Source organism: Aphelocoma coerulescens, chromosome 27 (assembly GCF_041296385.1).
Source record: "Aphelocoma coerulescens isolate FSJ_1873_10779 chromosome 27, UR_Acoe_1.0, whole genome shotgun sequence".
Taxonomy (NCBI): Eukaryota; Metazoa; Chordata; class Aves; order Passeriformes; family Corvidae; genus Aphelocoma; species Aphelocoma coerulescens.
In genome coordinates, this window is record NC_091040.1 from 5604323 (window position 1) to 5629094 (window position 24772).

The window sequence follows — 24772 nt, forward strand, 5'->3', positions numbered from 1 at the left end:
TGGTCCCCAGCACCCCTGGAGCCCAGGGGCTGCAGCCCTGGGCTGGGCTGGCATTCCTGCTCTGGGATACTGCACAGGTTTTGAGGGCAAAGCTTCACACTGGTGTTTGGGGCTCATGCTGTGGTTTTGGTAGGAGCAAATTCACTAAACCGATCATGCAGAGTGCATCCCCAAATTTCTTTATCCAGCAATACATTTTCTTCAGGAATTTAATATTATTAAAAACTTTGAGTGGCTGTATAATGATACTTTAATGCACGTGTCTGGGTATAAGACCACTTGAACTGTGTGAGATTGTCTCAGCTGAGGGCTGGATCCTCCTTCAGAGGGACAGGGACACCAGTCAGCTGTGTTCTCTCTCTCCCTGTTCCACAGTGCTCCTGGAAGTGGGCCCATGTTCAGGACCACCACGGTGGCTGTGGACGAGGAAGGTGGAGACGACGACGATTCCGCAGCCAACAGCGGCTCCTTCATCCAGACCAGCTCTGGCCAGGCCACGGAGATGACCACGGACAGAGGCTTCCTGAACACTGGACAAGGCACTGTGATGCCAGGCCAGACGCCCGCCCAGGGGGCACAGGCCATCAGCTTCGGCATTAAGAGCTCTCTGGGAGCTCCGCTGCAGAAGATCGGGGTGTCCTTTTCCTTCGCCAAGAAGACCCCAGTGAAGCTGGAGACCATTGCTTCTGTTTTCAAGGACCACGGGGAGGAGTCCAGTTCTGCAGATGGGGCAAAAGGTGATGAGAGGGGCTCCTCAGAGGCTGGCAGCCTGCAGAAATCCGGGGAGGGTGAAGGCACCAATAATTCTGATGGCAAGGCAGAGGACGATGACCAGCACGACAAGGACAGCGGGGCTCTGGCAAGCACCTTATCCAAACTGAAGAAGATGAGGCGAGAAGATGGACCAATGGCCGTGGAGCCCGAATATTACCACTACATCCCCCCAGCCCACTGTAAAGTAAAGCCCAACTTTCAATTCCTGCTTTTCATGAAGGCTACTGAGCAAACAGAAGCTGAAAATGTGAACAAAAAAAACGCGCACGAAGTGAAAAAGGGGAGTTCCCCCAAACCCAAACCAGGCAAGCACACGGAAAAGGCTGCTGAGAGCACGGGGCAGCAGAAGGAGCAAAGTACTACTGAAAGTGCAGCTCAGCAGGGCAAAACGGAACGAAAAGACATCCCAGAGAATGAAAATACGCAGGAGAGCAAACACCTTCCAGAGAGCAACCCCCCCGAGCCAGACACTGCTAAAGAAGCTCCTCCTCCTGCCTTGGGCTGCAGAGATGGCTCTGAAGGACCAAAGCACCCCACAGGACCTTTTTTCCCTGTTCTGAGTAAGGATGAAAGCACGACGCTGCAGTGGCCTTCAGAGCTGCTTATCTTCACCAAAGCTGAGCCCTCTGTGTCCTACAGCTGCAACCCCCTGTACTTCGACTTCAAGCTCTCCCGGAACAAGGATGCAAAAGGGAAAGGGGCAGAGAAATCCAAGGATCCAGGAGGGCTTTGTAAAGACAACACTCAGAGCACAGAACCTGGTGAGGTGAGCAAAGCCAAGGAGGCTGAAAGTGTAGGGAACAGTTCTGCTCAAAAAATGGAGAACAAATCCCAGGGCAAGCAGGAGTCCGGTCTGGGAGGTGTCGGTAAGGGAGAGGGGGAGGACAGCAGTAAGAGCGTAACAGGTAAGAGTAAATCTGGAAGGTCCCATAAACACAAAAAGAAAAAGAAGCACAAAAAGTCCAGCAGACACAAACGCAAACACAAGGAGGAAGCTGAGGAGAAGGCCCGGAAAGCTGAGCTGGGGGAAGAGAAACCCAAGAAACGGAAAAGGCACAGGCACAAAAAAGGTAAATCCTCCCTTTCAACAGAGTCAGACCGGGCACTGAAATCTGAACTCTCCGAAGACTGCAGCCATTTCCAGAAGAAAAAGCGATGCTCCCAGGAGTTCCAGAGGAAATCCCTGTCTGCTGAGGAGGGGAGCAGCGGTAAAAAAGAGGATGGAGGTAACTCCTGCCAAGAGCATGGCAGCAAAAAACACAAGGCTGAGCTTCAACAGGTGCCTGGTGCGAGGAAGCGCTGCCCGGCTCTGTCCCAAGCCCGGAGCGGCCGCCGGAGCCGGCAGAGCAGCGGCGACTACGACAGCGACGAGGGCTCCCCTGGCAAGCACTGCCGCCAGAAGTCCCCGTCGCAGTACAGCGACGACTACGACTCGGGCAGCGAGCACTCGCGCAGCCGCTCCCGCTCGGGCCACAGGCACTCCTCGCACAGGTCCTACTCCAGCAGCTCGGACGCGTCCTCGGAGCACAGCCGCTACAGCCGCCGCAGGAGCTACTCGGAAGACAGCTACAGCGACTACAGCGACCGCTCCCGCTGCCACTCCAAGCGCTCCCAGGACTCGGAGGATGACTCCGACTACAACAGCTCAAACCACCGCTCGAAGCGGCGCAAATACTCCTCCTCGGAAGATGACTACAGCTCGAGCAGGAGCAGGTCCAGGAGCCGGAGCAGGAGCCGAACCCACCCTCGAGGCAGGTCGAGATCGAGGAGCCGGGGCAGGAGCCACAGCAGCAGCTGCAGCCGCAGTCACAGCAAGAGGAGGAGCCGCAGCGTGACGGGCCGGAGCTGGAAGCGCAGCCGCAGCTACAGCCGGGACCGCAGCCGCAGCACCCGCAGCCACTCGCAGAGGTCCCTGTCACGGAAGGGCTCGCGGGGCCACGAGAGCCCCGAGGAGCGAAGGTCTGGCAGAAGGGACTTCATCAGGTCCAAGATCTATCGCTCCCAATCTCCCCACTATTTCCGGACAGGCCGAGGTGAAGGGTCACTGCTGAAGAAAGAGGATGGCAAAGGAGAGGATCTGAAAGGATCTGGCTCCCTCTCCCAGAACAGCAGCGGCTCCGGCATGGGGCGGGCCTCGGAAGGAGACTGCAGTCCTGAGGAGAGGAACTCCGTCACTGCAAAGCTGCTCCTGGAAAAGGTGCAGTCCAGGAAGGTTGAGAAGAAGCCCTGTGTCACTGATGAGATGCTGTCAGGGGCAAACAAGGTGGGCATAAAGCTCAAAGATCCTCCCCAGGGCTACTTTGGCCCCAAACTGCCTCCTTCCTTAGGCAACAAACCAGTTCTCCCTTTAATTGGGAAGCTGCCAACCATTCGGAAACCAAACTCGAAAAGATATGAGGAGTCTGGCTTGGAGAGGGGCGAGGAGCAGGAGCTGTCAGATGCTGAGGATGGTTCCCAAGGCATGGAGGAGGGTCAGCTGGCCGGCCAGTCTCTCCTGGAAGATGTGGTGATGGTAATTCAGGACAAACCTCTGGATGAGCAGAAACGTGATGAAGCTGCCGTGGAGATGCCGTCCCTTCCCCTGGATGCGCCGGCGCTCCCCGAGTGCTTCGGCTCCGGAGATCTGGTCATGCCACACAACTTCCTCTCAGATCCGAGCGATGGTGACGGACCGGAGCCTATGGATGGGGGCAACCAGCCGGTCCCAGTGGAAACCAGTATGATGCCCTTAGTTCCAGATGTTGAGCACTTTCCTGGCTACGTGCCTCAGAGCGGGGAGCCAAGCATGGAAGGGGATCGGGAAGGGGCAGAAGATTCCTCTCTAGCCCCTCTGGAGAGCCAGCCCATCACCTTCACCCCCGAGGAGATGGAGAAGTACAGCAAGCTGCAGCAGGCGGCCCAGCAGCACATCCAGCAGCAGCTGCTGGCCAAGCAAGTCAAGGCCTTCCCCGCCTCAGCCGCCCTGGCGCCGGCCGCACCCGCGCTCCAGCCCATCCACATCCAGCAGCCGGCGGCGGCGTCAGCCACGTCCATCACGACGGTGCAGCACGCCATCCTGCAGCACCACGCTGCCGCCGCCGCCGCCGCCATCGGCATCCACCCCCACCCGCACCCCCAGCCCCTCGCTCAGGTCCACCACATCCCCCAGCCACACCTGACGCCCATTTCCTTGTCCCACCTGACCCACTCGATTATTCCGGGGCACCCCGCCACGTTTCTGGCCAGCCATCCCATCCACATCATTCCGGCGTCTGCCATCCACCCGGGCCCCTTCACCTTCCACCCGGTCCCTCATGCTCTCTACCCGACCCTCCTTGCTCCCAGGCCTGCGGCCGCCGCTGCTGCCACGGCCCTGCACCTCCACCCCCTGCTGCACCCCATTTTCTCAGGACAGGACTTGCAGCATCCCCCCAGCCATGGCACATGAAGGACAAAATGAAGGAACCTCGGAGGAAGGAGAATATTTGGTGTTTTGGGAAGGGGTTGGAGTCGAGCCAGTGGGCAGGTGAGGCCTGAGCAATTCCTTTCACTCTTGAGCAGCCAAAGAAGCCGAGGCTCGAGGGCTGGGCTGTTGGCTGTATCCACGCCCAGGGATGTCTCGCTCCGACGCCTCCGTGCACGCAGCAGCACCGCTCCAGAAGAATCATTTCACCTTTGGAACAGCGAGACACTTGGAAAGGCTTTTTTCCCCTGGATTCTTACACTTGGTCATCTTCCTTCTGCCACCTTGTATATGATAAATGAAGTTTCATACACACTAATAGGTTCTCTAAAAATCCTTTTAATGAGGTCATCTAATTAAGATAGCATGATTGAATCCGGCTTGTAATCGGCGATGGAACATCGGGAGCTGTCGGCTGTGGAGGGGCTGGAGGCCTCAGTTTTCAGGCATTGCAGGAGGTTCCTTGGCCCCCGTCACTGCACACGTGGGTTTTTCTTGGTGTGAGCAGCAAAGGTGGAAGTAAGATCTTGGTGTAAAGAGGAGAAGGAGCTCTGTGTGTGTTCTCAGAGCTCCCATCCTTCTTCATCCTGCATCCGCGTTCTCCCGCGCCAGGACCATGCCTGGATATCCCAGACTGGAGAGGTGTTCTCCGGGTAGGGGTTGGGATTCCAGTCTGGGCTTTGATCAGTCTTCTCCTGAAAGGGGGAAAAAATCACTCTGAATTCCATCTTCTGTGGTGTTGGGAAAGAGGCACTGGGATGGGAGAGAGGAGGAAAATCCTTTTAGGAATTGAAGCAATACAGAGGACAGGGGAGCGTGGCCGGGGTGTAAAGCGTGTTCTTTCCTCTGTAACACTGATGGTTTCCTTATTAATTTATAGGATTTTTTTTTTTTTTATGTAAAGAATTGCACTGAACTCTGTAAACAAAGATGCTGCTTTTTGTAGCTCCTATCAAAGGTTACATTTGTAGTATATCGCAATAATATTTTTTACAGCCAGTTCTTAGTGGTACCTGTTCTGGTGGCTTCTGTGTAAATATGTTTGCTGTAGGTGACCCAAGACACTTGTAAAGGTTCAATTTATAGTTTCGGCTAGATGCAGAACAACTAAGCATGTATATTTTATCAAGCTCATGTATTTTTGAAGTTTTTATGTACTATAAAATGTAAAAACAACAAAAAAAATTCCTCATTTAGAATTTTGCAGAAGAAAAAAAAACCAACAGGTGAGACTTGGGCAAGGTGAGGGGTGTGGGGGTAGCAGTGACTCTGGCAGGTAATGCTGCGTTCCTCCCTGCCATAGGAATGGGCACTGGAGCAGCCTGGGGAGCAGCAGGAATTTGGGCTGCTCCCAGAGTACACATAGCCCTTTTTATCCCTTTTTCCTTTCCTTTTCCTCCCCTTTGGAGGAGGCTGGTGCAGGGGAGCCTTGGGACTGTTCCCATCCCACACCCCGAGTTACTCCATAAGGGATTTCCCTGTTCTCCCAGCATGGCCCCGGCTGCAGGTGCCACTGCCCGTGGGAGCTGCCCCCTCCCAGCGCAGGGGATGAGCTGCTGCTGTCCCCTCTCACCGGGCACTGTGGCTGTCACAGCCCTTGGGGCACCACCGCTGGAGGGAGGGATTTCAGAGCAGTGGGGGGACACGGTGACATCCCTGTCCCTTTCCTTGTCCCCCTTCCCCATCCTCATCTTCTTCCCTGTCCCCTCCTGGAGCGCAGCACGAGACCAGGCAGAGTCAAAGGCTCAAAACCCCCTGAGCTCCCTCACTGTGTAAACGAGAAATTGGAGCAGGTCAGAGTGACAGCAGTCACAAAAAAGGGACTCAATTTCCTGTAAATACCGAACAATTCAGTGTTACTGTCAGAGCTGAGCTTCGTAGGGCTCCGTGTCCCAGCCCTGTCACGCTGTGGGCAGGGATTGTTTTTGGACTTCAGGATAGCGCTAAAATAATTAACCTGTCATTACTTAACGAGCATAAACAGACTGTATTTAACTTTGTCACATAAGATATATATAAATATATATATATGCTGTAAAATGAGGGAAAAAAACCTTTCTAATAAACCAATGATTTGTGGAAAAAAAGATGCGATGGTTTGTGGTGGTGTGGAGCTGCTGTGTAGAGCACCAGACCCTCCTTTCCTAACCGAAGGCCCTGGTTTGGTTAAAGGGAAAAAATCCAAACCCCTGCATGCCAGCAGGGTCGTCGGGGTCCAGGGTGTCTCACCTGCCCTTCCCTGGCGGTAGCCCTGGAAGGAGGTGGCTGATGAGGGATGGTGCGGAAGTGCTGAAAGAAACAGGAAATTAAGTAATTGGACAGAAGAGAGAATTATAACTGCCCTGAAGGGGTCTGGTGTGGGCTCCAGCTGGGTTCAGATGCTGCTGCCAGCCGGGGATGAGACCTCCCAAAGAGGAGCAGCTGTCCCTGAGTCCGGTGTCCTCCTCTCCCGGGGCACAGAGCTGATCCGGGCTCAGCTGAACCCTTCCCACCCCGCGTAGCTCTGCCACGGCTTTGGGCAAATCCCACTCTCTTCCAACTGCAGCTGCTCCAGGGCGGCCGAGAGGCTCCAGCTGCTCCGAAGGGCTGGAGCAGCCCCGGCTCTGGGGGCTGTGTCCCCCATCAGGGGCCAAGGTGCCACTTGGCTCTGTGGGGACCCCCCTGTGCCCCTCGAGGCCCCCCGACTCCCCTGTCCTGCTTCCCACCTGCAGCTTCAGAGATGGAGAGGAGGAAAGCTCCTTTTCACACGGGCTGGCTCCCGGGGAGATGCCACCAGCTCTGGGTTGGCACGAGGAGCTGCCCGAGAGTCCTTAATTAATAGAGTTTAAATTAATTCTGCAGGGGCGTTCGGGGGCTGCCGGCGCTGTCCGGGCAGGGCTGAGCCCCCGCGGCTGCCGCAGGCCTGGCTCGGCTGCGGGGCACCGGCTGTTCCGCGGGGACAGGGACACGCCTCGCTCACTTGGCTTGGGGCTGTCCCTACCGTGCCCCCCGTCCCTTGCCAGAGCCCTGCACAGCGCTGGTGCTGCCGGCCCCCCTCTCCCCTGGCAGGGTTTTGGGGTGTCCCTGCCCTGGGGAAGGGGACACAGTGTGGGGGTGATGCCCAGCGCTGGCGGGCTCGGTGCTGTCAGCTCCATCCGGCTGCGGAGGGGATATCGGGGGCGATGGAGGGGCCCTGTGCCCTGCTGTCCTCCCCCCTCCTCGCCACATTTCCGCTGGTAGGGACTGCCCGCACCCCGAAATAGCCACCCCAAGATGGACATCCCAAAATATCCACCCTAAGACCGGCACCCCGTGGTGGGCTGGATGCGGCCCCGGCGGGCGGTAGGCTCAGGCTGCTGTGGCCGTGTCCCCACCCTGTCACCGTGTCTTCCGGTGGCACTGCCACCTCCTGTCCCCCGCCCTGCTCCGACCCCATCCATCTCCCCCGCACCTCTCTGGCTCCCTGCAGGAGCGGATGTGCCTCCGGGGGGGTCCTTCCTGTGTTCCCCGTTCCCGCTGGCCCCGTCCCCAGCTGCGTCCCCCGAGATAAGCCAGGGACGCCCCGGGACGGGCTGTGCCGGCGCTGTGGCCACATTTTGGGGCGACGATGGGGCTGCTGCGGGTGCTGCTGCTCCTCGGGGGGCTGCGCCTGCCCCCCACCCTGGGGCTTCTCCAGGACCCCCCCATCACCTTCGACGGACCCCCTGGCAGCTATTTCGGCTTCGCCCTGGATTTCCACATGAGCGAGGGAAGGTAGGGAGGCACCGGGGTGTCGAGGTCGGGCACGGCACCGGTCCCCGACCCTGACACCCGCTCTGCCTCCCCAGGCCCACCGTGGCGGTGGGGGCCCCCCGTGCCAACACCTCCCAGCCCGGAGTGGCTCAGCCCGGCGCCGTCTTCCTCTGCTCCTGGCCCCGCAACGAGACCCCCTGCCACCCCCTCCCCATCGACACTGCGGGTGCGTGGGCGCTGTGGGGCGGGGGGTGGGCGCCGGGGGGGTGCCAGCTCCGTATATTCCCCCTCTCCCGCTCCCCCAGGGGACGAGATCGAGAGCCAGGGCACCTTGGAGCTCCACACCTACAAGTCGCACCAGTGGCTGGGAGCGTCCGTCACCAGCTGGGACGGCAAACTGGTGGTGGGTGCATCCGGGGGGGGGGATGTGGGCAGCCTTGGGTGGCGGCGGGGTGGGCACCCAGCCTGTCCCATCGCCGTGCCCAGGTCTGTGCCCCGCTGCAGCACTGGAACGCGATGGAGGGGCAGCACGAGGCGTTCCGCACCCCGACGGGCACCTGCTTCGTGCACAGCCCGGGGCAGCGGCGCGCGGTGTGGTACTCGCCCTGCCGCGACCAGACCATGGCCGGCACCTACCGCCAGAGGAGCTACGGTGAGCGGGGATCGGGGCCGGGGGGTGCCCCAAACCGGCGTCGGTCTGACCCTGCCCTGTGCCCTCAGTGTACGACAAGCGCTACTGCGAGATCGGCTTCAGCGCCGCTGTCACCCCGGTGAGAGGGGACCGGAGGGGCTCGGGGGACTCGGGGGACTCGGGCACCTTGGGGGTGGGGTCAGGGGGCTGCGTGGTCGGGGTGCCCCCCGGGATGCCCATGGGTTGCTGATAGAGATGCAGAGGGTGTGGCCAGGATGGTACCTGGGTGTAACGGCGGGGGACGTTAGGGTGGGGATGCTGAGATGGGGGACGCTGGAATGGGAATTCCAGGAGGAGAGATCCTAGGAGTGGGGGGGATGCTGGGGTGGGGGTGCCAGGATGGGGGATGCTTGCGTGGGGGATACTTGGGTGAGGATGCTTGGGGGAGATGCCAGGGTGCCCCAGGGTGATGCTGAGCCAGCTCCTCCCTCAGGACGGGACGCTGGTGCTGGGTGCCCCCGGCGGGTACTACTTCTCGGGTGAGTCCTTCCCGCCGGCGTTGCCACCCCGGCTGGTGTTCCCGGGCTGCTCCCTTTGATTGGGCACGGCGGGAGGAGGGCACCCCGCATGGGGTACCCCGTAAGTGCCACCCGCAGTGGCACTGGCAGCCCAGGGCGCGTGGCAGCGGGTGCCCCGGCAGTGCCGGTGCTCCCCCCGCGGTGTCCCCCAGGGCTCGTATACGCGGTGGAGATGGACAAGATCCTCAGGCGCTTCCTCGGCACGTCCCTGCTGTGGCCGGGGAGCCCCGGGCGCCCCACGGCGCCGGTGTCCAGCGATTACGAGGACGGGTACCGGGGTGAGCAGGGGGCACGGGCACCCTGCCCCACTGCCAGCTCCTGCTGGGACACCCCGGGGTCACCAATGCCTATCTCCCTGCAGGGTACTCGGTGGCTGTGGGCGAGTTTGATGGCAACCCCAAAACCAAAGGTAGGGCTGGGGGGTGCAGGGGACAGGGGTTGGTGGGCCTGGGGCATCCCGGGGCTCCAGAGTGACCCTGCTCCCCTTCCCGAGGGGGCTGCACAGAGATTGTACCAGGACAGGGGTCCCATCCATCTCTGTGCCCTCATGCCCCCATGTCGCACCAGGGGTATCCCTGTGCCCACCCCAGTGCCAGGGGTGTCCCCGTGCTCCCCTCAATGTCCCAGTGTGGGGAGGGGGCACTCAGGGCTCTCATCCCTCGCAGAGTACGTGGTGGGGGTCCCCAACAAGAGCAACACGAGGGGTGAGGTGAGTGCTGCGGAGTGCCCGGTGCCGGTGCCTGGCCGAGGGGACACCAGGGGACGCCACCACGTGTCACCCCGGGCTGGGGCTGGCGTCTGACACTGCCCTGGGCAGGTGGAGATCTTCTCTGCGGGGGACACTCTGCGCTGGCTGCGGGGCATCGTCAGCCAGCAGGTACCCCTGCCCTGTGCCACCCCCAGCACCCCCGGTGCTCCACAGCACTCCTGCCCCCCATCCCAGCCCCCCAGCACCCCCCTGCTCCCCCAGCCCCCCCGACCACTGTGCTCCCGGCACCCCCCGGTGGCACCCTCTACCCGGACCCTTTCCAGGTGGCTTCGTACTTCGGGCACACGGTGGCAGTGGCCGATGTCGATGGGGACGGGTGAGAGCAGGGACAGTCCCCCCCCCCCCCCCCCTCCACGGGGACACCCAGGGGTCCTGCCGCGTGCCTGGCACACCGCTGGGTGCCCCCGGCCCCCAAACCTGGGGACCCTGACCCTGACCCCGCGCCGGGCACAGGCGGGACGATCTGCTGGTGGGTGCCCCCCTGTACATGGACCGGCGCCCCGACGGGCAGCGCAGCGAACTGGGGCGCCTCTACCTCTACCTGGGGCGGGGACAGCAGCCCCTCGCCGGGCCCCCCCAGACCCTGACGGGCACCCACCCCTACGGCCGCTTCGCCGCCGCCATCGCCAGCCTCGGGGACCTGGACAAGGACGGCTTCGGCGGTAACACCGCGGCGGGCAGGGGTGGGACGGGGGTCGTGCCACCCCTGGTGCCGCGCCTTGGGGAAACTGAGGCAGAAGAGCCTGGGCAGGCGCTCACGTCCCTTCTGTCCCCAGACGTGGCCGTGGGTGCCCCGCAGGGGGGTGACAGTGGCAGCGGGCAGGTCTTCATCTTCCGCGGGCAGAGCGAGGGGCTGGCGCCGGTGCCCACGCAGCGCCTCAGCAGCCCCTTCCCCGGCCCCGCCGCCTTCGGCTTCGCGCTGCGTGGTGCCACCGACCTGGACGGCAACGGCTACGCGGGTACAGTCCTGGCACGCCACCGCCCTGCCACCGCCCTGCCACCCCGGTGTCACCACCCCGGCACCGACCCTCTGCTTGTCCCCGCAGATCTGCTCGTGGGGGCTTACGGGGCGGCCAAGGTGGCCGTGTACCAGTGAGTGCCCGTCCCTGCGGTGGCCCGGGGCTCCCTGCTGGGTCCCCCGGCACCTCAGCAATATCCCCGTGCCCCAGGGGACTACCCGTGGTGGTGGCCCAGACCCAGCTGAGTGTCCCCGACGGGCTGAACCCTGAGGTCCTGGACTGTGTCCTGCCCGGCTCCAGTGTCCGTGTCAGCTGGTGAGGGGGCACTGCCGCGGGAACACTATGGGGACCCCACTGTGGGGACCATGGGGACACCACCGTGGGGACGGGACAGGTCCCTGAGCACCTGTTGGTGTTGTCCACCCGCAGCTTCCATGTGGTGTTTTGTGTCAGCGTGACGGGCCAGCACATCCCTCAGAGCATCTGTGAGTGCCAGTGTCACCCGGGGGACACACGAGCACTGCGGGGGTGTCACCAGTGCCACCCTCCCATTCCCCACCAGACCTGGAGGCCGAGCTGCAGCTGGACCGGCTGAAGCCCCGGTCGTCGCGCAGGGTCCTGCTGCTGCAGGGACACCAATCGTCCTGGCAGGAAGTGCTGGTGGTGGCACCGGGGACACGCCCTGTGTGCAACAACCTCACCGCCTACCTGCGGGTACGGGCACAGCGACAGCGCGGCAGAGGGTGGGGGACAGGAACGGGAATGTGGCACCCCCAGCCAGGATGGGGACAGGGATGGGAACAGGGATCGGGGATAACAGTGTCCCCGTGTCCCAGAAGGGTGGGTAACAGGGATGGGGACAGTGGTGGGTGGGGGCCCTAGGGTGAGGTGGGCACGGGATGCCCTCCAGAGTGCTCTGCCCATGGGTGTCCCCAGGACAAGGCTGAGTTCAAGGACAAGCTGAGCCCGGTGGCCCTGAGCGTGGCCCTGACGCTGCCCAGAGAGGCCCCAGGTCTGGTGCTCTACGGGGACACCCTGGTGCAGGCACAGGTAGGGGGGACGTGGCTGTGGGGGGACGTCACCGTGGTGACAGGGGGTGGGCTCATCCCCACGGCTGGGCCAGGGCACGTGTGGGTACCCCCAGCCCGGGTGTGCTCAGCTCCGGGGTTCCCAGCCTGTGCCAGTGTCCCCAACATCCCCCTGGGACATTGCCCCTGTCCCCCCCACTGTCCCCAGTTTCCACCGGGATGTGGCTCCTACCCCCCCACTGTCCCTCATTCCCCCTGGAATGTGCCCCCCCACTGTCCCTGCCACTCCCTGGCGTATCCCTCCCGTTCTGCCCTCTGTGCTCACCCTGCAGTCCCCAATCCCTCCCTGGGATGTCCCTTCTGTACCCAGCACTGTCCCCCATTCCCACCCCGAGAATGTCCCCTCTGCCATCCCCAATCCCTCCCCAGGATCTCCCCCTGCTGTCCCTGCTCCCTCCTTGGTGTGTCCCCAGTCGTCCCCTGGATGTCCCCTCTGCTGCCCCGTTCTTCCCTCCCGGAGATGTCACCTTGCTCCGCTCCACCATCCCCAGTCTCTCCCTAGAATGTCCCCTCTCTACCCTGCCCTGTCCCAAATCTTCCCTCTGGGATGTCCCCTCTGGTCCCCCCACCAGCCCAATCCCTCCCCAGGATGTCCCCCCGTGTCCCCTGCTGTCCCCAATGACTCCCCCTCCCCCACCTCACCCTGGATGGGGGGTTCCCTGTCCCCTCCCTCTCCCCTCCCAGACCCACATCATCCTGGAGGACTGTGGCGATGACAACCTCTGTGTCCCCGACCTCCACCTGGCCGCTGACACGTGAGCACCGGGGGGGAGGGGAGGGGGGTGAGGGAGTGTTCGGTGTCCCCTCGGGGTGCTGAGCCCTGTCCCCATGTCCCCAGCCCCAGCCAACGCCTGCTGATCGGGGCAGAGGCCGCGCTGTCCCTGCGTGCCAACGCCACCAACGCGGGCGAAGGCGCCTTCGAGGCCGAGCTGAGGGTGCAGCTGCCCCCCGGCACCCACTACCAGGCTGCCCGCAGCACCATCCCGGTGGGTGTCGCATGGGGGGTGATGGGGGTGACAGGGGTGACGGGGGGAGGGAGGGGTCATGTCCTGTCCTTGGTAGCCGTCACCATTTTTGGGGGTGTCCAGTGGTGATGGGTGCTGGGGGATGCCCAGCACAGGGGGTGACCCACATCGGGGGGCTTACACTGTATCCTCCATCTCCATCATCCTCCATGGGTGTGCCTGGTGGGGATGGGTGCCCAGGGACCCTGGGTCGGGGGGCTCAAGTCCTGCCCTTGGTGCCCATCACCCTCCATGGGATGCCCACTGGTGATGGGCCTTCAGGGGTGTCCGGGGTGTGGGGCTCAAGCCCTGCCCTCAGCTCGTGCAGGTCCGCAGGGTGGTTGGCTCATGGGGGGATCCATGATGTGTCCCTGTCCCATGTCCCCACCCTGCAGGGGCAGGAGAAGCTCAGCTGCAACCCCAAGAAGGAGAATGGGACCCGTGTGGTACTCTGCGAGTTGGGCAACCCCATGAAAGCGGGAGCCCAGGTAAGGAGACGGGGGTCCCTGCTGTGCCTGTCACCCATTGGGGCTGGTCACCCACCTGCCCCTCTCCTGTGCTGTCCCCCAGATCACCGTGGACTTGGAGCTGAGCGTGTCCGGGCTGGAGGACATGGGGCACGCCATCACCTTCCACCTCCAGCTGCGGAGGTGACACCCTGCTGTCCCCCTGCCCCCCACCCGCTGCTGGGACACGGTCCCCAAACTCAATGTCCATCCCTCATGTCTCTGTGTCCCCACAGCAAGAACAGCCCCAGCCCCAGCAACGCGTCAGTGACGGTGACAGTGCCCGTGGAGGCAGAGGCAGAGATGGAGCTGCGAGGGTGAGGGTCCGGGGGGACATGGGGACAATGGGGGGGACAGAGCGGGACACTGACCCTCCTCTCCCACCAGCACCTCCCTGCCTGCCACCACGGTACTGCCCACGAGCTGGCACCGGGTGGAGGGCAGCCGGCAGCTCGAGGACCACGGCATCAAGGTGGAGCACATCTATGAGGTGGGACACTGCACCCGCGCGTGCTCAGGGGATGTCCCCTCTGTCCCCTCCCCGGCGTCACCCCCTGTGCTGGGCATCACCCCACCGTCCTCCTGCAGCTCCACAACAAAGGTCCCGGCACCGTCAGCGGGGTCACCCTGAGCGTCGCCATCCCCCACCAGCTGGGCGACCACGTCCTGCTCTACCTGCTGGAGCTGGGCACGGAGGGGGGCATGAACTGCTCCCACCACCCCGCTCTCAACCCCGCCCAGGTAGGGCTGCGGGGCCGCTGCCCACCCGCGGGCGCTGGGGCGAGTCAGGGCAGTGGGTGCCACCTCTGTGTCCCCTTCCAGCTGGAGATCCCCCACCCGACCACCGCAGCGCCCGGGAACGGCACCCACCAGCGGGAGCGCCGGGAGGCGGAGCCGCCCCCGGGAGCCGGCCTGGGGGACCTCGTCCGTGTGGTGAGCGGGTGACCCTGGGGACCTGCGGGATGTGATGGGTGCGGGGCCGGGGGGTGCCAGGGCGGGGGACCGCATCCCTTGGGTGACCCTGGGGACCTGCAGCCCATGGTGGGTACAGGGCTGGGAGTGTCCCCTGGGCTGGGGGGCCCCCAGCACCCACCGTTGTCCCTCAGGACTGTGACAATGCCACGTGCGTGGACATCACCTGCCACGTGCCCAGCCTGGGCAAGGACCAGCGGGCACTGGTCAGCGTCCACGCCCTGCTCTGGATGGACACCCTGCAGCAGGTACTGTCCCCTCCTGGGGGCAGAGGGGTTGGGGTGGCACTGTGGCCCCAGGGCATCCCTGCCATGGCCCTTCCTGCATGGTGGTCCCCAGAGAGCACCCTGGGGATACCATGTGTGGGGTCATGGGTGCCCTGTTAGCTGCCAGCACCCCTGACGCCAGGTTCCCATGTGTCCCCATGTGTCCCTCGCGTGTCACCTCATCCGTCCCTAGCGGGAGCACCTCCTGACGCAGTTCCTCATCCAGTCACAAGCGTGGTTCAACACCTCGGCCATGCCCTACCGCGTCCAGCCCCGGGTCCTGCCCACCGGCAGGGCTGAGGTAGGGCTGGCGTGGGTGTGGGGACACAGGGACAGGCCGTGGTGGCAGCGGTGTCACCCACCTGTCCCTCTGCAGACCGACACCCACGTGGTGCGTGCCAGCCCCGGGGGCGAGGGCCCTGTGCCAGTGTGGTGGGTGGTGCTGGGGGTCCTGGCCGGGCTCCTGCTCCTCACCCTCCTCGTCCTCCTCATGTGGAAGGTGAGTGGGCCCAGGGGGACACTGGGGACGCTGGTGACATCCACCATGGTGGTGGGGCCTCACCGGCACCAGAGGGACCATGAAACATGGGACATAGTGCTGGGGTGGGGGATGTGGGGCAGGATGGGGGGGCAGCAGCACTGGTGATGTCGTGCGGTCCCAGGCAGGTGACACCGTGGGGTCCCCAGAGGCCGGTGCCAGGGGGTCCCTCAGGAGCTTTCATGGGGTCCCTGTGGCACCTCTGGGGGCTGATGCTGTGGGATCCCTGGGGTTGGTGCTGTGGGGTCCCCCGGGGCCCGACTGTCACCGTGTCCCCTTCCAGACGGGTTTCTTCAAGAGGACGCGCCCGCCCACCGAGGGGGACACGCAGGAGCCCGGCCAGGCCCAGGAGCCGGGGGACACCCAGGACTAGCGGTGTCCCCGGGGTCCCCCTGTGCCCCACCCCCGCGCAGCCCCTCCCAGTGCCCGTGGGACCCCAGCCCCCCTCTGCTCCCCCCGGACAATAAATCCCTGCCTGGCCCTCGGGTGCTGCCCATGGCGATGTGGTTGTGCCCCCCCGGACCCGCACCGGCAGGGGGGCAGGGAGGCTTTTGGGGACCCCCGTGTGCCCTTGTGGGGTGCCCCGGGAGGGCAGTGGGGGTTGGTGCCGGGGTCAGTCCCGGGGGCTTGTGCAGTGCTGGGGGATCCGTACCGGGGCTGGTACCGTGGGTGGGTCACGGTACCAGGGTCAGTCCCGAGGATGAGGCCGGGGGGTCGGGGCAGTGCCAAGGGCCAGTCCCGAAATGCCGCTGCGGTACGGGGGATCGACACTGAGGCTCAAGGAAGTACCGGGAGTGGGTCCTGGGGTGCCGGTGCCGGTACTGGGTCAGTCCGGGGATGCCGGTGCCGGTACCGTGTCCTTGTCTCGGGGCTTGGAGCGGAGTCGGGAATGGGTCCCCGGAGGCCTGTGCGGTACCGCGGGCAGTGCGAGGCTGCCGGTGCCAGTATCGGAGTGAGTCCCGCAGTGCGGGTCCCGGTCCTGGTCCCGGGGTGGTACCGGGGGTGGGTACAAGGGTCGGGATCGGTACCGGGGTCAGTGCCGGGGCTCGAGGCAGTGTCAGAGGTGGATCGGTGCCGATGTCGGGGGTGGGTCCTGAGATGCCGCTGCCAATACCAGGGTCAGTCCCGGGATGCCGGTGCCGGTACCGAGTCCCGGTCCAGGTCCCGCAGCGGTCCCGGGGAGGGGCTGCGGAGGCAGTTGCGGTACCGACGATGGGTCCCTGCCCTCCCTCCCGGGGCAGTGCAGGGGGCGGTGCCGGGGGTCTGGGGCGGTACCGGGGGTGGGCCCGGGGGTCTCGGGGCGGTGCCGGGGGTGGTCCCGGTGCCGGGGCGGTGCCGCTCCGGGGGTGGGCACTGGGCGGCCGTGCCCGGCGGCTCCGGCAGGTGGAGCCCGGTCCCCGCGGCGGGCGGGCGGACGGGCCGGGCGGGCCGGGCATGGCGGGGTAACGGCGCGGAGCCACCATGCGGCCCCGCCGCCTCCTGCCGCCGCTGCCGCCGCTGCCGGTGCTGCTGCTGCTGGCGGCCGCGGGCGGGCGGCGGGCGCGGGGCGCGGCGGAGCCGGGAGCGCACGGTGAGAGCGGCCTTTGTGTGCGGGGCGGGGGGCGCCGCCGGCAACACCCCCCGCCGCCCTCCCCTCCCGATCCCCGCGCCCACATCCCCCCGGCATCCCTTGGCCCCCACCCCCCTGCCCCGCACCACCCCAGCCCGACCAACGCCCCCACTCCCCATCCCCGCCCGAGCCCCGCACCGACATCCCTCCGGCATCCTTTGAACCCGATTCCCCCCCGGCACCACCCCCCGATCGATCCCAGCACCGGGCCCCCCATCCCCGCCCGACCCCCGCCACGACTTCCCCCCGGTATCCCCTGGCCCCGACACCCCCTCGGCAGCACCGGCCCCCGCCCGACCCCCGCCCCGACACTCCCCGGCAGCCCCCCGCCCCCACACCCCCATCCCCGCCCACCCCCCGCCCCGAATCCCCCCGGTCCCGACACCCCCATCCCCTCCCGGCCACCCCGGGTCCCCCGGACCCGACATTCCCCGGCCCCCCCGGCTCCGACACCTCCATCCCTGCCCACCCGCCCCCCACCGCGCCCGCGCCCGCCTTCCATTCCCCCCGTCCACCCCCCTTGTCCATCCTCCGTCCGTCCCCGGCTCTGTCTGTCCGGCCGCACCCCCGTCTGTCCGTCTGGCTCCCCCTCCCCGGGCGGTTCTGGCCACCGGCGGGCAGAAGGTGGTGGGTGGGGGGCCTGGGCAGTGCCAGGGGGTGCAGCTGGGTGGGTGGGGGTCACGGACAGAGCTGGGGGGGGACGAGAGTGTGGGGGTGGTCCCAGACCTTGCGTTACAGGGGAGGGGTGGGTCCCGGGCAGCACCAGGGGTTGGTGATGATGGGTGGGGGTCACACAAACCAGGGAGTGAAGGAAGTTGGGTGGGGATCATGGACAGAGCTTGGGGGTGCAGGAGGGTGGGTGGGGGTCCTGAGCAGAGCTTGAGGGTGTCTCATGGTGGGTGGGGGTCCCAGGCCAGGGGGTGCATGATGGTGGGGGAGTCCTTGAGCAGCACCCGGGGGTGCAGGATGGTGGGGGTGCACCCGGCAGGCAGGGTGGGCCTTGGGGTCCCCGCGGCTCCCTGTGACCCACTCCTGCACCCCAAACCCTCCTGGCAGAGCCCGTGTGCCAGGGTGAGACGTGCCCGGGGGTGAGAGGGGGGCTGTGGGGTGAGGGGGGGTCCCTGGCCCGTCCTGTCTGTGTTGGCTCAGCTCCCCGCTGGCGTCACCCCTGCCCATCCCCATCCCCATCCCCATCCCCATCCCTGCGGGGTGACAGACATGACAGGGCTCGTCACTGCCACCCCAGGGCCTGGCACCCCCCGCCCCGCCTCATGGGACCGTGGGGTCAGACGGGGCGGCACTGGGGAGCCAGCGGGGGGGCAGCGTGCCTCGCGGTGGCCGTACCACCCTCTGGGGACCTTTGATGATGGTGGGGGGACAGGGACTGGGGAAGGGGACGGCCGTGCCTGTGCCCCCGTGCTGGGGATGGCTCCCCCTCTCCGGGGGACGCCGGGGTCGCCGTTGGTGCCAGCTGTCCCCCGGCAGCTGCGGGTGGCCGGCGTGTGGCCGCAGGGACATTCCTGCCCGCGGGCGCCGGCCATGTGGGGGGACACCCCCCAGCCCCTCCATTCCTGACACCCGCCCCCCGCCCCTGTGCATCGCTGAAGCAGCTGCTACGAATTCCCCCCTCGCCCATTGCCACATCTGGGCCGGGGCCGGGGCGGGTGCCCGGTGGAGTGGGGGGGTTCCGGGGCTGCGGGGGACCGGGCGGGAGCCCCGGGGCGCGGGATGAAGGAGGTCGTTGCCTGGGTGACGGCGCCGGAGCCGGGACAGCTGCCAAGGGCTGCGGATCATGCGCAGGATGGCGCTGGCTCGGGGGGGCCGGGGGCACACGGGGGTTTAGGGTCCCCCCCTCCCTCGAGCCGGGCCCTCCCCTGCCCTGCAGCGGGGACTGGCGGAGGGGATCTGGGGGGGGATCTCTCCCTCTGCTGCCGGTGGGACCTGCTGGGGTCGAGACATCCCCAAGGTCCCTGACCTTGGGACAGGTGTGAGCGGCACCCTGGGGGTGGCCTCTGGTGGAGGGGTTGGCAGTGAGGGGCTGGGTGCACCCACCCGGGTGGGCACGGCACCCTGGGGCCAGGAGCCCCCTCGAGGGGGCACAAGGTGGGCACAGCAGTGATGCTCACACCCCCGCAGGACAGTGCCTGCTGTCTGGGGGGATCACCTGTGACCTGCCAGGGTGGTGGCTGTGACCCACCTGGGTGGTGGCTGTGACCTGCTGGGGATGGTGGGCACTGGGATGAGTCCCACCCCAGCTAGGATGGTGGCCATCACCCACCAGGATGGTGGCTGTGATGGTGACCATGACCCCCCTGGGATGGTGGCCATGACCTGGCAGGGTGTGTCCCACCACCTGTTGGGGTGGTGCCCATCATCCATCAGGATGGTGCCCATGACCTCTTGGGATGGTGGCCATGCCCCCTGGGATGGTGGCTGTGCTCCCTGGGTTAGCAGCTGTGACTCCCGGGATGTGTCCCCCCACCCCCACAGTGTCCCCCCGCCCTGTCCCCTGTGCCGCTGGTGCTGCGGGGGTGCGGTGCCCGTGCCCACGCCGGTGCCCTCCCCGTGTCCCCCAGAGGTGCTGCTGCGGGTGCAGGTGTTCGAGAGCGGGACGCTGGCCCCGCTGGCGCAGGCGGCCCTCGACGTGTTCGGCGCCCGCAGCGCGCTGGCAGCCGGGACCACCGACCACACGGGCACCGGGGTCCTGCCCGTGCCCTACCGCCTGGGCTCCTGGCTGCTCGTCACCGCCGCACGCCGCGGATACGTCACCGCCTCCGTGCCCTGGCGCGTCACCAAACTGCCACGTGAGTCACCGGGACCCCCAACCTGGGGGGGACCCCAGGGCCTTCCTGGGGGGGCTCTGGTTGGGGGTCCCCAATCCCTTGCTGGGGTCTCTGAGTCTGACTGGGGGACACAATCCTTCCTGTGGGGATCTGAGCCGTTATGGGGGATCCCCAATCCCTTCTGAGGGTTCTGGGTCTGATTGGAGTCCTAAATTCCTTGAGGGTGGCTCTGTACTGGACTGGGAGGCTCTGAGCCTGGTGTGGGGTCCTTAGTCCCTTCCTGGGACCTCAGTCCCTTCCTTACAGGGGACCCCTAAGAGGTTTTGTTGTAGGGGTCCCTTACAGAAGGGTGTTTGGGAGGGGTCTGGCCCCTTTGGGAGGGGAAAAGCATGTCCTGGTGGCCTCAAAGTCCCCCCATCCCAGGGCAGGGGATGTTGGGGGTGTCCCCTGGGATGGGCACCAGCCCTTCTCCCCAGGGCAGGGGGGAGTGGGGGTGGCATCAATGGGGTCACCGGGAGGGGGATTGGGATGTCGGAGCACTCATGGGGGAGGTGGGGATGGGGGTACAGGGATTGGGGGATACAGGATGGGGATGGGGGTGTGGGGATGGGGGTTCGGGGATGAAGTGGTACAGGGATGGGGATGGAGGGGGCATGGATGGGGTTGTGGAGGGGGTGCCCCACCTTTCCCCCAGCTGTCCTTCCTGTCCCCATCCCCACATGCATCTCACCCCTTGCTGTCTCCCCCTTCCCCACCCTCTCTGCAGAGCCCATCTCCCCCTTTGCCCCATCAGTCCTCCCCCAAGCCTGGGAGGAGTGTGTGTGTGTGTATTTTTGGGGTCCAGGTGTGTGTATTTTTGGGGTCCCCCATCACCCCCTGCTCCCCTTGCAGTCTACGCCTCCATCAGCCTCTACCTGCTCCCGGAGCGCCCGGCCACCCTCATCCTGTACGAGGACCTGGTCCAGATCCTCCTGGGATCCCCAGGTGAGCCACGGGGCTGGCAGTGGGTGACACCACCAGCCCCCCCGGGTGCTGCCACCCACCCTGTGCCCCACGGCTGAGCCGTGGGGATGGCAGTGGGTGACACCATCAGTCCCCCTGGGTGATGCCACCTGCCATGTCCCCGCAGGTGGCCGTGGGCAGCCGTGGGCGCAGTTCCCACGGCGGGCAGCCCGCCTGCCCCGCAGTTCCACCTACAGCCAGCTCGCCGCGTCCCTCACCGCTGCCTCCGGCCCCAGCCTGGCCCGCGCCTTCCCCGCCTTCCTCGGGGCCGAGCAGGACGGCAGCGGTATGGGGGACACTGAGGACTTGGGGGGGGGACACACCCCATGTGGCCCCCCTTAGGGATGTCCCCGTCCTTGTCCCCGCAGCCAATGGCACCTGGCTGGAGCTGGCACCGGTGGCGGCTGTCAGCATCCACCTGTTCACCGGGAACGGGACCGAGGTGCCGCTGGCCGGCCCCGTCCACCTGTCCATCCCTTTGGCCCCCGACGCCGCGGCCGTGGTGGCCACCAGTGTGCCAGCCTGGAGGTTTGACCCCAAGAGCGGTGAGTGCTGGCTGGGGGGTGGCAGAGGGGGACACAGCTCCTGCTGCGAGTGGCGGGGGGTGTGATGAGTTGGAGGGGTCTCAGGCCGGTGTGTCCCTGCAGGGCTGTGGGTCCGTAACGGGACAGGGCTGATCCGAAGGGAAGGCAGGCAGCTGTACTGGACATTTGTCTCCTCCCAGTTGGGATACTGGGCAGCGGCTCTGCCCTCCCCCAGCACAGGTAAGGTGACACCTGTGGGTGTCCCCCCAGCCTGGGTCCCCGTGGCTCTGGGGACAGGCTGGCTGGGGACGGGGTGGCAGCACCCTGGGGTGCTTCCCTCTCTGAACCCCCTGTCCCAGGGCTGCCTGAGGGGTGTGGGACCACTCAGGTGCTCCTAGTGGGGTGGGGGTTCCCCCCTGATCCCATTGTCCCCAGGGCTGAGGCTGGGGGGACATCACAGCCCCCTGGGGTGCTCTGGTGGGGGGTCCCTTTGTCTCTCAGTCCCAGGGCTGTCCGGGGGCAGGGGGCAGCCCCCAGGGTACTATTTGGGGGGAGGGGGGTTCCCCCTCTGAACCTGTTGTCCCCAGGGCTGGTGGCGATGGCAGCGGGTGTGACAGACATCACCACCTACCACACCATCTTCCTCCTCACCATCCTGGGTGCCCTGGCCCTGCTCGTGCTCATCCTCCTCTGCCTCCTCATCTACTACTGCAGGTCAGCACCCGCTGCATCCTGACCATGGTGGGGGGTGGGAACAGAACACGCCCCCCACCCAACATTCCATGTGGGAATGGGGGGCAGCACCCACCTGTAACCCCTGTGTGCCCCATAGCTGGGGGGGAGCATTCCCTGGCACCCTATAACTGGGTATGGGGAGGGGGCACCATCCTCCTAGTCCCCCTGGGTGCCCTATATCTGGCTTTGGGAAGGGGGGCACCACCCCATGGCACCCCCAGGTGCCCTAGACCTGACTATGGGGAAGAGGCACCACCCTCCTGGCACCCTTGAGTGCTCTGTAGCCACTTTTAGGGGATCACTACCCCTTGGAACCCCCAAATGCCCTATAGTTGGCTATGGGGAGGAGGCACCAGCCTGTGGCACCCCTGGGTGCTCTTTAGCTGGATTTGGGGGGCACACACCACTCCCCAGCACCCCTGGGTGCCCTGTAGCCCCCTCCTGTAGCTCCCTCCAGCAGGCGAGGGAGGGGAGGAGCAGGGGGACCCCCGCCCCCATCGCCCCCGTGTCCCCGCAGGCGGCGGTGCCTGAAGCCGCGGGCGCAGCACCGCAAGCTGCCGCTGCCGGGGCCGCTGGACGCGGCGCGCCGGGACCAGGCCACCTCGGTGTCCCAGCTGGACCTCCTGTGCGGGGGCAGCCATCTGGAGACCGCCTCCTCGGGGGGGGACACGGACCTGCCCACCCCCAGCCTGCCCCCCTCGACCCGCGAGCTGACCCCCGCCCGGCCGGACTTCTTCCAGCCGCCGGCCCCCGCCCCGCTCCGCGCCGGCCCCCGGCCCCCGGCCGCCACGCTGGGCCCCCGCCGCCGCCAGCCCCCCGCCCACGAGGACTATGGGCGCCCCGGCGAAGCCTTCGGCCTCCGGGCCGCCCGCTCGGTGGACGGGCTGCAGCCGCCCGACGAGCACCCCCGGGGCACCGCCGCCTTCCCCCCGCGGCCCCCCTCGCCCTCGTTCTCCCGTTACGGGGCGCAGCCCACCGAGCACCCGCTGCCTGAGCCGCCCCCGCGCCCGCCCTCGCTGGCCCCCCCCGGCCCCCTGCTCCTCTGCGGGCCCCTGGACCGGGGCGGGGGGCCCGAGGATGTTTACCGGGGGGTGATGCCCACCCTCCTCATCCCCGCCCGCTACATGCGCCTGGCCCCCGGCGAGCCCGAGGGTCCCCCCGAAGCCGATGGGGGACCCGGCTCGACGGCGGCGACGGCCGCGCCCCCGCCCGCCCCCTCCTCCGGGCAGCCCTTCGAGGAGGGGGAAAACTGGGGCGGGGCTCGGGCCCCCCAGCCGGTGAGTGGCTCGGTGGCCATCCCGGTGCTGCTGGACGGGTCGGCGGTGGCCCAGCTGAACGGGGAGCTGCAGGCGCTGGCAGGGCAGCAGCTCCTGGAACTGGGGGGGCCGCCACCCCCGAGAGCCTGGTTCGTGTCCCTGGACGGGCGCTCCTCCCAGGTTCGGCATTCCTACATCGACCTGCAGGGCAGCGAGAGGGGCCCCGGCCCCGGCCCCGCGCCCCCTCCCCGCCTCCCCCGGGCCGCTGGAGGCGGGGGAGAGGACGGGGGGCCCCGGCCCACCCTGCCCGCAGCCTCCCCCGAGGACAGCTCGCTGGCCCCCTTGCTGGAGGCGGGCAGCGGGGGGCGGCGGGGGGGGGGCAGCGGGCGCAGCAGCGCCAGCGAAGCCCCCCGAGACTCCCTGACCAGCCCCGAGGAGGAGGCGCTGGCCGAGGCGGGCGACGGCGGGGACGAGGGGGGCGACCGCAAGAGCCCCTGGCAGAAGCGGGAGGAGCGGCCACTGATGGTCTTCAATGTCAAGTGAGTGTGCGAAGGGCGGGCCCCGGGTCCCGGGGTGGGGGCAAGCCCCGGGGGATCGGGGGTGCTGGGATGGCGGGGACACCGCTGCTGTCACCCGTCTCAGCCCACCACCGTCCTGTGTCGTCACTGTCCCATCGCTGTGCCAGCCCACTGCCATCCCACCACCATCCCCTCCCACTGTCATCCTGTCCCATCAGTCCCATCCCACCGCAATCCCACACAGCCATCATCTTATCCCACTGCTGTCATCCCCATCCCACCCTCCCACCACCCTATCCTGTCTGGCACTGTCCCATCCTACTGCCACGCCGTCCCACCACCCTCCCCACACCATCCTGCCATCATCGTGCCTTGTCACTGTCCTCTCCCACCCCCGTCCCAGCCCACCACCATCCTCTCCTGCCACCATCGTGTCCCATCACTGTCCCACCCCATCACAATCCCATTCAGTCACCATCTCATCCCACCACCGCTGTCCCTTTCTGTCACCAGCCCTCCCACCCTCTCATCCCTCCCTGCCCCTGTCCCATGCCCAGCCCCACCCAGTGTCCTGCCAGGGGAGGGGCCAGAAGGACCACCCCCAGGCCACCCGTGTCCCAATCTGCTTGGGGACCCCCCACCTGTGCCATCAGACTCTGCCACGCGGGATCCTGCTGTCCCTGTCCCCTCTGTGTCCCCCGCAACACCCCCATCCACCTCCCTGTCTTTTGGGGGTGGGAACTGCATGCTCCAAGTTCCCCCAACCCTGAGCCATGTCCCCACTTGTGTCCCTGCAGGACAGGGGGGGCTGGCACTGCCCCCCGAGCCAGCGGTGCCTCCAAGCTGCCGTAGGAGCCGGGGGGCCCCTGTCCCCCCACCCTCATCCCCCTTTGGATTTTAATTGTGTTTCTAAACGTTTTCTACGTGGTGAGGATGAAGAGGGGTCATTGGGGCCAGGCTGGCAGAGGGGGCGGCCATGGGGACCCCCCCCGGGTGCCAGGCTGGGCAGGGAGCTGCTGCCTGCACGTCCTGCCTGCTCCTTAGAGGCATTAATATATTAAACACACAAAATCCCCCCCCAACCTCCGCCTCCTGCCTCAGTGTCCC

General features: G+C 66.2%; 3 protein-coding genes across 6 annotated transcripts in view; all 3 read left to right on the top strand.

Annotated features, from left to right (window-relative positions):
• The window catches only part of GPATCH8 (G-patch domain containing 8), a 56903-nt gene extending 50598 nt beyond the window's left edge, over positions 1-6305 (top strand). For all 3 annotated transcript variants that reach the window (XM_068996786.1, XM_068996787.1, XM_068996785.1), the window contains one exon: positions 376-6305. In XM_068996786.1, coding sequence (XP_068852887.1) covers positions 376-4201 — 3826 coding nt within the window. In that variant the 3' untranslated portion in view covers positions 4202-6305. The remainder of the gene's footprint in view (positions 1-375) is intronic.
• A 1497-nt stretch (positions 6306-7802) lies between these two features.
• Positions 7803-15611, top strand: ITGA2B (integrin subunit alpha 2b). The gene is made up of 30 exons (XM_068996455.1): positions 7803-7948; positions 8023-8153; positions 8233-8330; positions 8414-8579; positions 8648-8697; positions 9052-9097; positions 9289-9414; positions 9498-9545; positions 9802-9845; positions 9954-10013; positions 10169-10221; positions 10359-10567; positions 10682-10864; positions 10952-10997; positions 11075-11179; positions 11294-11349; positions 11427-11578; positions 11801-11914; positions 12637-12707; positions 12791-12938; positions 13352-13444; positions 13527-13606; positions 13699-13779; positions 13850-13952; positions 14051-14203; positions 14285-14395; positions 14569-14682; positions 14894-15001; positions 15077-15199; positions 15522-15611. The coding sequence occupies exons 1-30, from the start codon at positions 7803-7805 to the stop codon at positions 15609-15611; spliced, it is 3108 nt and encodes a 1035-aa protein (XP_068852556.1).
• Positions 15612-16699: 1088 nt separating this feature from the next.
• FAM171A2 (family with sequence similarity 171 member A2) lies at positions 16700-24736 on the top strand. 2 transcript variants are annotated; one of them, XM_068996403.1, is made up of 9 exons: positions 16700-16808; positions 19424-19651; positions 20522-20614; positions 20760-20918; positions 21001-21177; positions 21280-21396; positions 21744-21870; positions 22409-23686; positions 24463-24736. In XM_068996403.1, exons 1-9 carry the CDS (start codon positions 16700-16702, stop codon positions 24515-24517), a joined length of 2343 nt encoding a protein of 780 aa, XP_068852504.1. In that variant the 3' UTR covers positions 24518-24736. The 2 variants fall into 2 exon arrangements, with proteins under 2 accessions (XP_068852504.1, XP_068852503.1); XM_068996402.1 differs by lacking the exon at positions 16700-16808 and having other exon boundaries at positions 19231-19651.
• The last annotated feature ends 36 nt before the right edge of the window (positions 24737-24772 follow it).